The sequence below is a fragment of the Puccinia triticina genome, chromosome 12A (genome assembly GCF_026914185.1).
Source record: "Puccinia triticina chromosome 12A, complete sequence".
Lineage (NCBI taxonomy): Eukaryota > Fungi > Basidiomycota > Pucciniomycetes > Pucciniales > Pucciniaceae > Puccinia > Puccinia triticina.
In genome coordinates, this window is record NC_070569.1 from 4,924,811 (window position 1) to 4,938,208 (window position 13,398).

Below are 13,398 nucleotides of genomic sequence, written 5' to 3' on the forward strand. Positions count from 1 at the left end.
ATGACCCGTTTATTACTCCATTCGAGCGGGTTTATCCGTCCTCCTGGAAGCCAGAGTCGCTTACAGACTCAGAAAAGGTTCTGCTCTTTTGGCACCGTATCTTCGGGCACGTTAGTCTCAGGAAAATCAGGTCACTGATAAAACAACGACGAGGTTTTGGCCTCCCCTCGGACTTGCCACCCGGAAAGATACATTGCCCAATCTGTGCAATCACCAAAAGTACAAGTCTAAATCCGCTGACAAGTACAATGAGGAAACCAGCCAGGTTGGAGATATTATGCACAGACCTCATGGGACCCTTTCCCAAAGAGGCTATTGACGGATCCAAATATCTTTTGACACTCCGAGATGTCGCCACTGGCTATTCATATGTCAAGAGTTTGAAAGCCAAATCAGAGGCGAACGATGTTCTGATTGACATCATAAGGAAACTTGAAAAGCAGACAGGCGACTCTGTAAAAATCCTCCGTAGCGACAATGGGGGTGAGTTTGCAAACAAGACTTTCAATAATTTCCTCAAAGAAAAAGGGATCATCGCAGAAAGGTCACTGCCGTACCACACGGTGTGGTCGAACGATTCAATTGCACAGTTGCCGATATGGGGCGTACAGTCCTAAGTGATAGCCAACTGCCCAGGCATTTTTGGAGTTATGCTTTCCTCTGGGCGAACCATGTCTTGAACCGGGTGCCCAATAAGTCAAGCAAAGGAAAAACACCATATGAGGCGATGTTTGACCGTCCTCCAAATTTTGACACCTTTCGAATATTTGGCTCTAAAGCGTTTATCCATGTACCGGTGGAAAAGCGCAACAAACTCGACGATAGAGCAATGGAAGCATATGTTGTGGCGCACTTGGAATCCAGCAAAGGATGGTTGTTCTACCTCCCTGCCACGAACAAATTTGTGTTGTCTGCAATGGTCCGTTTCGTGGATAGCATCCCGCAAGTCTCTCTGCCTAAAGTGGTTAGAACACCACCACCCAACCCTTCGTCTTCGGCAAATGCAATGTCTTTGGAGTTCATTGCCAGACAAATCAGTTTGGGCAATTTCATCAACGAGGTGGAGTTTGACAATCAAGAATTCCTAGTTGACGCTGTTCTGCAAAGTTGCGCTTTCTATGGCGTCGATATACCTAAGACCTACAAACAGGCAATGCGCGCCGAAGACAAAGCAGCCTGGGCAAATGCTATATCAGAAGAACTCTTGAACCTGCTTCAGATGGACGTCTGGGTTTCCAAACCCATGCCTGCAGGAGTGAAGCCTCTTGACGGTCGGTGGGTTTTTGCCAAAAAGTCTGGTGATGGTGGAACCACCAAGCGCTACAAAGCTCGATATGTAGCCAAGGGATTTCGTCAAATAGCTGGAAAAGACTTCAACGAGACTTTTGCACCTACAGCCACATTCGTCTCCCTGTGTTTGTTACTGACGATTGCTGCACGTTTCAACTGGCCGGTACACAGTTTTGATTTTGTTGCCGCCTACCTCAATTCACCAATTGATGAAGAGGTGTGGGTCGCGCCACCTGAAGGAGTTGACTTACCAAAAGGCCATGCTTTTCTTTTGAAGAAAGCACTTTACGGGACACGCCAAGCGGCGCGATGCTGGTGGCTCCATTTGAGGGCTATCCTTGATAAACTAGGATACTCGCCATCTCAATATGACAATAGTCTCTACATCCTGCGACACAAATCTACAACTGGTGTTATTTGGATTCATGTTGACGATGGTGTCGTAACTGCCTCCAGCACTGCGTTGTTGAAACGCCTGGAAACGGATCTAAAGGACATTCTAAAAATCAAATGGTCTGAACAACTCGACTCTATTGTCGGGCTAAGCATTCAGCGAGTTCCGGAAGGTTTCATCCTATCTCAGCCCAAACTTATCAGGTCACTTTTGGAAGAAGAATGGGACGGAGTTCTAATGGCGAAAACTCCACTCCCGCCCAACTTCAACGCTTCAACAGAGGAAGGCGACCCGACCACATCATCTAACTATCTGCACGTTTTAGGTATTCTCAGTTACTTAGCGGTGGGAACGAGACCTGATATATCATTCTCTGTGAATTATCTGGCCCGTTTCTCGGCAAAACCAAGTGTCCTTCATTGGAAAGGAGTGAGACATCTAGTTAATTACATTGCCGGGAGCACTGATCAGCGACTTTGTCTTTTTCCCAACAAAGATCCAAAAGCGCTAACTACTTACTGTGATGCCTCCTGGGGTGGCAAGTTTTCTAGCTCTTCCTATGGGGTACTGATCCATTTTCTAGGTTGCCCGATCCTGTGGGTGGCGCGCCGGCAGACAACTGTCGCGGCCTCCACGTGCCATGCTGAATACATGGCCCTCGGCGCAGCGACAAGGCATACACTATGGATACGACACCTTCTGAAAGACATCCTGAAAACCGATTTTGTAGGTCATCTTCACTGCGACAACCAATCGGCTGTGCGGGTAGGTACGGATGACGCGTCAAACAAGCGTACCCGTCATACGGACAGAGACTTTTACATCACAAATGAGGCACTGTATCGGAAGCTGATAACGCTTTCTTGGATTCCGACTGCCGAGCAACAAGCTGATGTGTTCACTAAGAGTCTTCCCCCAGAATAGTTTAGGAAGATGCGAAGTTTTCTCTTGAGTCCCGGTTAACGGTTATTTTGTCATATTTTTCTTCTTGTCTCTCTGCATCATATCATGTTTTTTTTTCTTCTTCTCTCTTGATTTCTCCTTTCTTCAGTTTTTTTTTCTTTTTCTTTTTCTTTTTCTTACATTTTTGTATGTAGGGTCTCGCGTCTGGGCGAGGGGGTGGCTGTTGTAACCTGACTGTTAGGTTACAGCTCTGTGACACTCGCCCTCCCACGAGACCACATTTGAGCCCGGGAACAAGCTGTAGAGCTGGTTCTATTACTTGCATTGTCATCATCTACGTTTCAGTCACTTCATAAAGCACTATTTATACTCTTGATGGCCGCTACTGACCGGCCATCAAGAGGTGACACACATACCCCTCAATGGCCTGTCAGTACACCGGCCATCGAGACAAAAACACTAAACTCTTGAAAGCCCGTACTGGCCGGTCATCAAGAGCAAAACTCTCTTGGTGATGTGTATACACATCACCCTCGATGGCCCGTCAGTACCAGCCATCAAGAGAAACATAATACACTCTTGATGGGCTGGACTGATTGGCCATTGAGAGGACATGCGCATCTCGCACAGTGATCCAACTGGTCATTGAGAGCAAAGCGCTTCACTCTTGATGGCCAGTCAGCGCAGGCCATCAAGAGTGTAGTATATTCCTCTTGATGGCCGGTACTGACGGGCCATCAAGTGGGGTGTGTATTTCCTCTTGATGGCCGATCAGTCCAGGCCATCAAGAGTGTATTATGTTCCTCTTGATGGCCGGTACTGATGGGCCATCAAGGGTGATGTGTATACACATCGAGAAAAGAGTTTTACTCTTGATGGCCGGCCAGTACGGGCTTTCAAGAGTTTAGTGTTTTTGTCTCGATGGCCGGTGTACTGACAGGCCATTGAGGGGTATGTGTATCACCTCTTGATGGCCGGTCAGTAGCGGCCATCAAGAGTGCAAACAGTGCCTTACTCTCGCTGGCCGGTACTGACCGGCCAACGAGATAATGTTGTGTGTTCCTCTTGATGGCCGGTCCAGACGGGCCATCAAGGGAGGTGTGTGTGTCCCCTCAATGACCGGTTAGCACCGGCCATCAAGGGAGTTGTGCTTTCGTCTTGCACCTGCCACTGAGAATGGCAGCTGACAAAATCCACAACAGGTGACGACACACCCGGGGCACGGATTTGAATTGGAATCTGGATTACGTCAGCGCGACAAAATCCGGATTACGTCACCTGTTTGCTGGCAGTGTAGGCTACAGACGCTTGTGGATGCCAGCTGGGTGGTTGGTTGGTAGTGCTCATGGGTCAATCCAACAGCCCTCCATACTGTGGTGATACATCATGGTAGCAGACTAACAGACAACTCAACATTTCCTACTCATACATGCAACAATTGTTGGAAATTTGGAAATTTTACTGGATGATAATGAATACCCACATCCGGGGCGGGGGCACGCCATGCCCAAGTCACTTTTTGGAAAAATAAGTTGCTGTGTTTTATATGATTTTTACAAAAAAAAGGACCTCAGAACCCCAACTGTGACACGCGAGCGTGCGTTCGACGGAGAGGCTGTACACGCTCGGGGAGTGATGTAATACCGGAATCCCCGATCGACGGTCGTGCAACCTCTTGAGCCAGTTGGCCGGTGTTGAGCGTGTTGTAGTGGATTTGTTGACCATTCAGGAGAACTATCGCTGGCGTCGTCACCGTCATGGAACCCAAGAACATCTCCGGTAAGTGATTCACCTGCTATTATCCCGAGCCTTAAATCGGACTACTTGATACTGATAGGATATTCTTGATGACTGTCAATCTTGGCTTAGCCACGACTAAGATCCAGAACCCATATGATTTAAAGTATCTGGATGAGTACGAGACCGAAATCGATTGGCTTAACGAGCTATTGGCTAATAAGGATGATCTGAATGATGGTAGCCAACTCTCACTATCCAATCTCGAGAACAAGCTATCGAAAGTCCTCTCCGTACTCGAGCTCTCTATCAGCGATACGTCTACATTGGTCGATAAATCGATTGAGGAGATCGTTCGAAGTGTCCCCCGCCTCAATCTGGATTTACAGTTGATGAGGGAGAATGCACTCCTACTCCGCTACTCTCTCAAAGCCATCCATGCTAAATCTCTACCCTCAAATGAATCCCAACCACAAAACATCCAGTCTGCCTTGGCCCCCTCGAATGATCCTGCCACCAATCAAGCCTCGTCGGACGATACTGATCAACTCTTGTCTCATCTGAGCACTCTGGATTTGATCAAGGAGAGGATGGAGTCAGCTCGGACGGTTCTCAGAGAGGCAGAAGCTTGGTCAACCCTAGAATCAGAAGTCACGGGGTATTTGACCGATCCCATTCCATCCCATCTCAAGGCCGCTGAAAGATTATCAGAGGCTGCAAAGTCGATGGTCGTCTTCCAACATACTCCTGAATACGAAGGCAGGCGAGGCCTAATGCGAAGCCTTCAGAACGAGTTGGAGGCTAGTCTGAGCACCAACCTGGTCAAAGCTTTGAGTACCAAGGATGTCAGACGCTGCAAAGAATTCTACGAAATCTTCAAAATGATAGAAAGAGAGGGAGAATTCAAAAATTATTACTTCGGAAGCCGGCGTAGTCCGATTTCTTCGCTATGGTCTCAAACAATGCTCGAACCTCCCATCTTGACTACTCGATCGGCCGGACCATCGATTCAAAACACTCAAGTCAAGTTGAGTGTAAACTCACTTCCGATGTTTCTAGCGAAACGATTCTACCCAGAACTGCTCCAACTCCTCCAAACCGAATTAGACTTTCTACCGTCCATTTTCACTAATCCGATCGAGGCTCTGACGGCATTTTTAAAATCAGTTCTTGACAATCTCAAGCCTTCTTTTTCCACCCGCTTGATCGAAAACGTTGAATGTGCTCACGTCCTAGCGTCCTGGCCCTGTCTGGTTAGCTGTTGGAATCTCACCGAGGATGTCGGCTGGAAGCTAGAAAACTTGATTGTTCAACTCGAATCGAAGCTCAAGAAAGATTGCGACTCGGCCAACCTTACCAGTCCAGTATTGCCATTGGGCTCTGGATCCTCCAAAGTGGATCGAAGAACATCCTTCAAGCGACCAAGCTCTCGATCAATAGGCTCAAGGAGTGGGGCAGACTTGACACATCCAGAAGATTCACCTGCGGCGGCGAGTAAGGCAATTAACTTCATTAAAGATTGGGAAACTTCATTGTACGAACCTTTTGTCGATTTCCAATCCAACTATTTCGAGCGAGAAACCAACTTCCTGCGCGCATCCCTCAAGAACATTACTCTTGGTCTGTCGACCCAGCCAACCCTGGACGCAGCTACAACTGGACAGAAATTGATGGTTGCCATGATTCAACAACTACCACAAGTCTTGGAATCAATGTTCGCTCTGGCAGATAAGGCCTTGGATCGTTGTGAAGCTTTCACGCATGGCTATGGCGTCTTGGGCTATGCCAAGGCAGTCGATTTGATGCTCAGTGAACATCTTGATATCAACCGGCAGACCTTGATCACCCAACGGGAAAGTCGGCAAAAGAGGAAGGAAACCAATGCGCGCCTTGATGGAAGTAAGAGTTCCAGTAGGAGTAGAGCACCAGCAAGTTCATCATCTTATCTGGACGAATCTGCTTCCCAAATGCTCGAACTCGAAGGTCTTGATTATTCGTCTGAAGACTGGGAAGTCTTCCAGCTCGGCCTTAAGCTCCTGGCGACTTGCAAGACCGTTCACGATAAACTATCTGAATACGAGAAGAAGATCCACACTCGATTGGTCGAGATCCTTGCGTCGCTTCGTAATAAGATTTCAGATGAGAGTATAGGGTTCAACGAGGATCTCGAACCCGTGAAAATCAAGCTCAGCAAAGGCGCGAAAGTGATTTTGGAACAGTCGCTGCTGAACAGTAGTGAACTATGGGAATTTTATGAAACCTTGCAATCATCGGCACGAGGGCCCAGCAGTTCTAATCCCCTTGGCTCTCGAAGAGAGAAGAGTTTTTCACTCAGCAGCGGTGATAACATCCGGCCATCGAACCCGAACATGAAGTCAATGGTCACTCAAGTCCGTTCACTGTTTCACAAGACCAACTTATCAGTTTCGAACCTGATCCAAGAGTCGCAGCAAATTGTACAATCGATAATCTTATTGCCCCTGTTGAAGCAAGTTGAAGAGTATCCGCACCAGACGATGTGGACGCAGAGCACGACAGAGTTGCAGCGGCTCAAGCAGACCAGCTCGATCGCGACGATTGACCTGAAGATCCTGAACCAGTTCTCGAAGAGCCCTACCGAAGCAATTTCGAAGCTCGGTGAGGGGCTCTTCAACCTCCCCCGTCTGTTCGAGATTTACACGACCGTCGACGAGGATGCTCTGGCGTTCTCGCTCGAGACCTTACCTTTCGTCGACTTCTTCGAAGTGCTCTCCAACTGGCAAGCCTTCCACGAATCCGCATCCCAGAAAAACGACGACGAACAGGCCATAACCTCAGCAAAAAATCGCGAGAAAAAGCTCGGTAACCATCTCAGCTCAGAAATGGTCATCTCGACCTGGCTCTCCTCTCTAACCCTTGCCGTCGTCAACCAATTCTCCCACGCTATCTCCAATACTTTCCTCTTCAATAATCAGCACAATACCTCTCACCCTAACTCTGCACCTAAGAATCGACTCTCCTCCGATGGCCTCGCTCAGTTGCTCGTCGATCTCGATTATCTCCATAATGTTGTCCGCGCACTCGATGTTGAAGATGACGCCCTTGATAAACTTAAATCTGCCATCCTCGGTTGACCTCCCCTCTCCCTTCTCATTTCTCTTCCCTTGTTGTTTTATTGCATTTTATTAATCTCACAAAAAAGTCATATTTTCTAATCTGATCTTTTGCTTTGTTTTCACAATTCTATTCGCCTTTGTATTTGATTTTTTGTTACTTGTCTTTCTCTTTTTCCCTTTTGTGTTGTATTTTTCTTGATTTTGTTATTAGTGCTTTTTGAGGAATGCCAGACTATTTCTCAATTACAAAAGATCCATCAGTTGGATATGTTAAACAGGTTTTCCTAGCTTTGACACTGTTTGATACTTGCAGAATAGAAATTTGATGTCAAAACAGTTTCTTCCCCAATCAATATCATGACAAAAATATGTCACTCACTAGGATTCATCCGCCATTTGGCCAATCCTCTGAAGTTGATATACTTTGAAATTATTTTTCATAATAGGGGGTATCAAATATGACTGAATCCACCATTATATAATTTACAGGTTTGAAAAAAACCACCATTTTTAAAATATGCTGGTCCTTCTTCTACCCCATTTTGGGATCCACTGGTGACAAATTTCATTTTTGGCTAATTGACTGGTTTCTAATTGTGTATTTCTCATATTTGATATCCCCTAATGTGGTGTTTTTTTTGAATTAAAACAATTCAACAATGCAAAATATTGCCTGTCAATTGGTTAAAAACATATCCAAGTTTATTAAAAGCACAGATTTTCCTGAATTTCAAAAAAAAAAAAAAAACATGGGTTCCCCCTACAACTTTAAAAAAGTGAGAAAAAAAATCATGGGTTCCCCCAAATTATTAACAGAGAAAGCAACAACCGCAACTATTCCAATAACTCAAATAGCCTTCCAACATCAGCAAAAGTGCTGTGCCACAGGCTCAGCCCCCAGCCCGTGTCAAATGCATGGGTCAAAAGGACTGGATGTGAAGGCCCCCAGCCCTAAGCAAAGGCTGGTGACCAGTGGGGGCCCACTCTTTGCCCTTCAAACTGTGCACGTGCAGCAGCGGAAGGGTTGAGGGAGATGGATAGCTTGAAGTGCAGCATCTCCAATTGCGGGGGACATTGAAAAACAACTGGTGCCTTTTAAGCAATTGACCTTCCACCCACACCTCCCATCAAATTCTGACCTCCATACTTCACCTGCAACACCCAACCACCTCCCCGCAATGATTTTCCTGAAAACCTGGCCCAAAATCATCTCTGGCGATTGTCATCAACACCATTTCAGGATAGCTTGAGTTGGATTGGTCCGACTAAACCGGTATTCAAACCATTGCGGCCACCCCACATTCCACTCGACCCAATTCCAACCTTATCACCCAAAAACAGTGAGCCCTTAACAACACATGCTTCAAACCAGCCCTTTATGTGAGGACTTGGCTATTACCCAGTTCACTATATAAGGCTATGAAACTACCCAAGAGGATAGTTTGCCAATGCTTGAGTAATAACTAAGATTATAGTTCTATGTGATTGCAATAGAAGTTGAATTCACAATGATAATGATGATTTTACCAAGTTTTGAGGTTTCTTGGATACACAATGATGATAGTAATGGATGAGATGAAAAAGAATATATCAATGGGGAAAAGAAAGGAAAGGGAAAAGAGGAAAACACAAAATCAACAGAAAGACAACAATGAGAATCCAAACAGAGCCAACAAAGATCGTGAAAAGAGACACTTCATAATGACTTAGATCTTCTTAATTAATCCACCACCTGGATTAGTAATCTAAAAGCGCATGACACAAGGATTGGCAACCGCCAATAAGCCGGATGAATAAGCTCCCGCCGCCCAGTAATGAAGAACAGGTTGTTACACTTTACCCCCTGTCAGCCCTACCCCAATCACCCCGCTACAACCAGATCCACCATTATCCAAGCCACACCACCGTTGTCTCGCGCCATTGCCTTTGAACCAGCCAAGCTTGGGCTGTTGCAGCCCTCCCATTCAAACCTTGCCCAACCTTACAGACAACTCACTAGCCAGACCTTTGCAAGCAGCTCTTCCTGCGTGCGGGTCATATCTACCCAGCCTATCAAGGCGTCTGAGACAAGCTCTAAGTTCGCCAACAACAAGTACCCCATCATTGACAGCAAGTATGATGTGATTGTCACTGGCGCCAGCAGTTAGGACTTGCCAAGGCTGGGCTGAAAACGGCCTATATCACCAAACTCTTCCTTACCCAATCCTATGTGGTGGGTGCCCACAAGGGTGAAACAGCTTTGCTGCAAACAGCACAGCAAAGCGGTCAGCGCAGCGGTCTTTGGGCCCGCTGGGCTGCGCTGACATTCAGCGGGTGGGGCGCTGCACTAAGTGCTGATAGTTCTCACCACAAAAAAAATGTTGATAATTAGCCCGCTAAATCAGCGGTCTGTCAGCTGCAGGACCGCTGTGCTGACACTTTTTCAGCGGAAAACCCGCTAAATTCAGCGCAGCTCAGCGGTCAAAAACCGCTGATTGGAGTGCCATGGGGTTGGACATGACCGCTGATCTAAGTACAACATTAGAAAAAAAAAACATTAGAAAAAAAGTAATAACAATGAGGAGTGAGAAATAGTAAATATAAACGAGGAAGAGGAAGAAAATAGGCTACTTTTTTGGGGGCTTTGGTGGGTAAGGTACTCACCCCAATTGTATCAATGGTGAAAAAAATACAATACATGTATCTGTATCTGCCTGTATTTGTATCTGTTTTGCACCCAATACTATCTATTTGTATTGTATTCAAAGACCAATACTATACAAATGTATTCAAACTTTGGTATCTTGTTGCAAATACAGCCCAATACAAGATACTGTATTTTTATGTTTTTTGATAGTTTTCCTGTATACAGTCCACAGTGGCCAAAAACAAGAAAATCAAGTTTTAATAATTTATTGATACAATACCATGGTATTGTATCTTCAGGCAGATACAATAAATTTGTATTTACAATTTTGTATTTTTCAACAGATACAATACACAAGTATCTGAAGATACTGTATTGTATAGTATCTGTTTCACCGTTGATTGTATGAAGTTTTTTGGGGGACAAGGGGGGTAGTAACCAAAAATGTATGAGAATGAGGATATGATGCCAGGGTTTTTTTTGCACCCCCCCCCCCCCTATATTGGTCCAGCTCTTCCTGTATCAACCACATATCCCAATTGCGGCCGGTTTCTACACTTCCTTGCTGAGTTCCGGGAGTTTTGCACATCTTGAAGTAGCACATCTGCACCATTTATTCCCAGTCACCAAAGGCTTAAATATTACGGATGCTGGTGGGAATTGTGTATCCATCTCCCAGAGATTACATTCTCTTCTTATTACAATGTCTCAAATTGCTTTTCTAGAACACTGGCAGAAAATGTTTTTGAAGATAAAAGCTCTCAAAAAAAGCAATAAAAATGTAGATGAAAAGTAACAATCAGTTGTTGATGATAGTCTATGTAGTTTTCTACTTGAATATAAAATTTAGAATATCTTCTTCTTCCATTTCTTACCTTTGTAACTGCTCCTCTGGGTATGTAGCAGAAATGGCTACTCAAAAAAGTATTTCTGGGAGTATTTCTTCACGCCTGCGGCAAAAAAAAACGTACACACAAAATTTGTATGAATTTTTTGAAAAAGCTCTGCACCTACACACAAAACATGTATGAATGGGCTCCAAGAATGTATGAATTTTTCAAAAATCTTGGAATTTAGGTTACTTTGTTCCATAGAGGCTTTCCAGGGTCCTGCCTCACCTTCCACCAAGCTAAGACGCAATGATTCCCGGAAGATGGATTGGGGATGGTTGATTGGATCATCAATGGTATTAGGAGGGGTACTAGGGGTAATCTCAACATCTTTGCCATTTTCTTCAGCCATGGCGATGAGGACTACTATAGGGCACTGGGCAATATGGTGGAAGCCAAGAATATATAGGTATATGCACACATATATAAGGCCAATTGGCTGACCGGCTGACTGCTGCGGCAGCAGTCAGCGCCGCTTCTGCTGCGGAAGCGTTCAGCGCTCCCAGCATCAACTGCGTGCTGACCGCTGAAATACCGGTATCAGCGGGCATTCAGCGGTTTTCCGCTTCGCTGCGCTAATTGTCAGCGTTAGCGGCAACTAAAGCGCTGCGCTAACGCTGATCACTCAAAATTGTCAGCGGTATAAAACTGAATTCAGCGTTAGCGCAGCGGCCTGACTGCTGCACTAACGCTGATTTGGCTGGAGGATCAGTGGTGGACTGCTGCGCTGCGCTAAAAGTGCCGCTGATGTCAGCGCAGCGCAGCGGTTTCACCCTTGGTGCCCACTTGCATACTTGTGTAACCCAATATCACATGTGTCACCCAATCACCAAGATGTGCAAAGGAATGATGGGCCATAGCAAATACTTCAGTAAAAATGAATTATGTACATTTGATGAGCAAATGAAATGGGATGACCAAAGGAAACAGGAAGAGCAAACAAAACAAGATGAGCCCTGGTTTAACCAGAACGCTACCAAGGCAAACAAGATTTTATAGAGGCAAAAGCAGATGGAGAGGGAACAGTGCAAGAGCTTGATGGTGGGATAGAAGAAGTGAATTGTTGTTGTTGCTGCTTGGTTTTGATAGCAATGACAACATAAAACTCAACACTAGCATGAGGTTTGTTGTGATCTTGTCAACAAATGTCTTTGAGTTCATCATAATGGTAGCGGACCTTCAGTGATTGCTGTGTGGAGCCGTTAATGAACTGATGCGTCCGTAGGTTGTGGGATCTGTGATAAAGCTCTTTCAGTGTTCAACAGTTGAGATATTGTTTGATTTTATTACAAAAACAAAGACATAGGGATACAAACTGAACTTGTGAATCTCACTAGCCAGACTGTATTGACCAAAGGGATCTTTAGAGACTAAAAGCCTGAGCCAAATTATATACTTGGCAGGTAACAAACAACAGGTAACCATGATCCAGCGTATTATCAAACCCAAAATTAAAATGGCACACCCTGTTCCGGTCATTGTGAAGTAGACCAGGTGTGTATGATGTTATGCGTTGGTTGTTGGGGTTTATCTGGTTTTGGTGAAAATCACACCTGTGAGGATACAACCAACCAGCCACCATTCCAATTTCTAATAGCTCATCAATACACTCAGATTAAGAACCAGCAGTTTCAAGTCCAGGGTGAAACACCCACCACCCCTTCCAACCCCCCCCACTACCCCCAAGTTAGTATCATGTGTGGACTATGCCACCCCGGTTGGCCTGGCTAATAGTGTTTTTGGTACCCTTACACTCACTTCTTGAGTTCCCAACCAATCTGATGAATACTCATTCATTTTTAGTTCTTAACCAAACTACGGTGGATCCAACTCACTGGATGGAGGCACATACTCCAATGTTCAAAACATTGTTGGAATATATCAAAGCCAATGGTGATCAGTCAATATTTTTTCTTCAGTCTGAATGATTGATTTCTAATTGTATCCTTCAGACCCAGAGGTACTCCTAAGGCTGTAACCCAAACCCATGCCCCAAGGCTATGCCCTGGGAATTGGACCCCGGGGTTCAGGGCTTGGGATGGCGCTCTGACATGCCCTGAACCCAGGGGCATTGCATTTTGATGGGTAAATTGCTCAGGACAGGTAATTGAGCAATTTTTTTAGTCATTTTTTTACTTCAAGTGTTCATGCAGGAATGACCATGTGTCATTTGCATGTTGTGTTGGTAACTTAGCAGGGATAAAATCAAGGTTGGTTGCCTAAAAATCAGTGGAGATTAAGGCAAAAAACACGCTTGACCATCCAAGATGGCCGGTGAAGGGGAGGCTTTGCCCGCCATCAGATTCGGTGGTTGGAGGGTTCCTCCGAGGGCTCCGGATCGCCGGGCCAGGCCGGGCCCGACCCGTCTTGGAGAAAAAGTCATGCCCCGGGGATCGGTGCATACATACGGGGTTCAGGGTGCGGGCTGAGCACTCATGCCCCAACCCGAACCCCGGGTCACAG

General features: G+C 45.7%; 1 protein-coding gene across 1 annotated transcript; it reads left to right on the forward strand.

Moving 5' to 3' along the window:
• Positions 1 to 4,344: 4,344 nt before the first annotated feature.
• On the forward strand, positions 4,345 to 7,437 carry PtA15_12A472 (uncharacterized protein; the record flags this gene model as incomplete). The annotated part of the gene is made up of 2 exons (XM_053162084.1): positions 4,345 to 4,366; positions 4,457 to 7,437. 2 exons carry the CDS (start codon positions 4,345 to 4,347, stop codon positions 7,435 to 7,437), a joined length of 3,003 nt encoding a protein of 1,000 aa, XP_053026037.1.
• Positions 7,438 to 13,398: the final 5,961 nt, after the last annotated feature.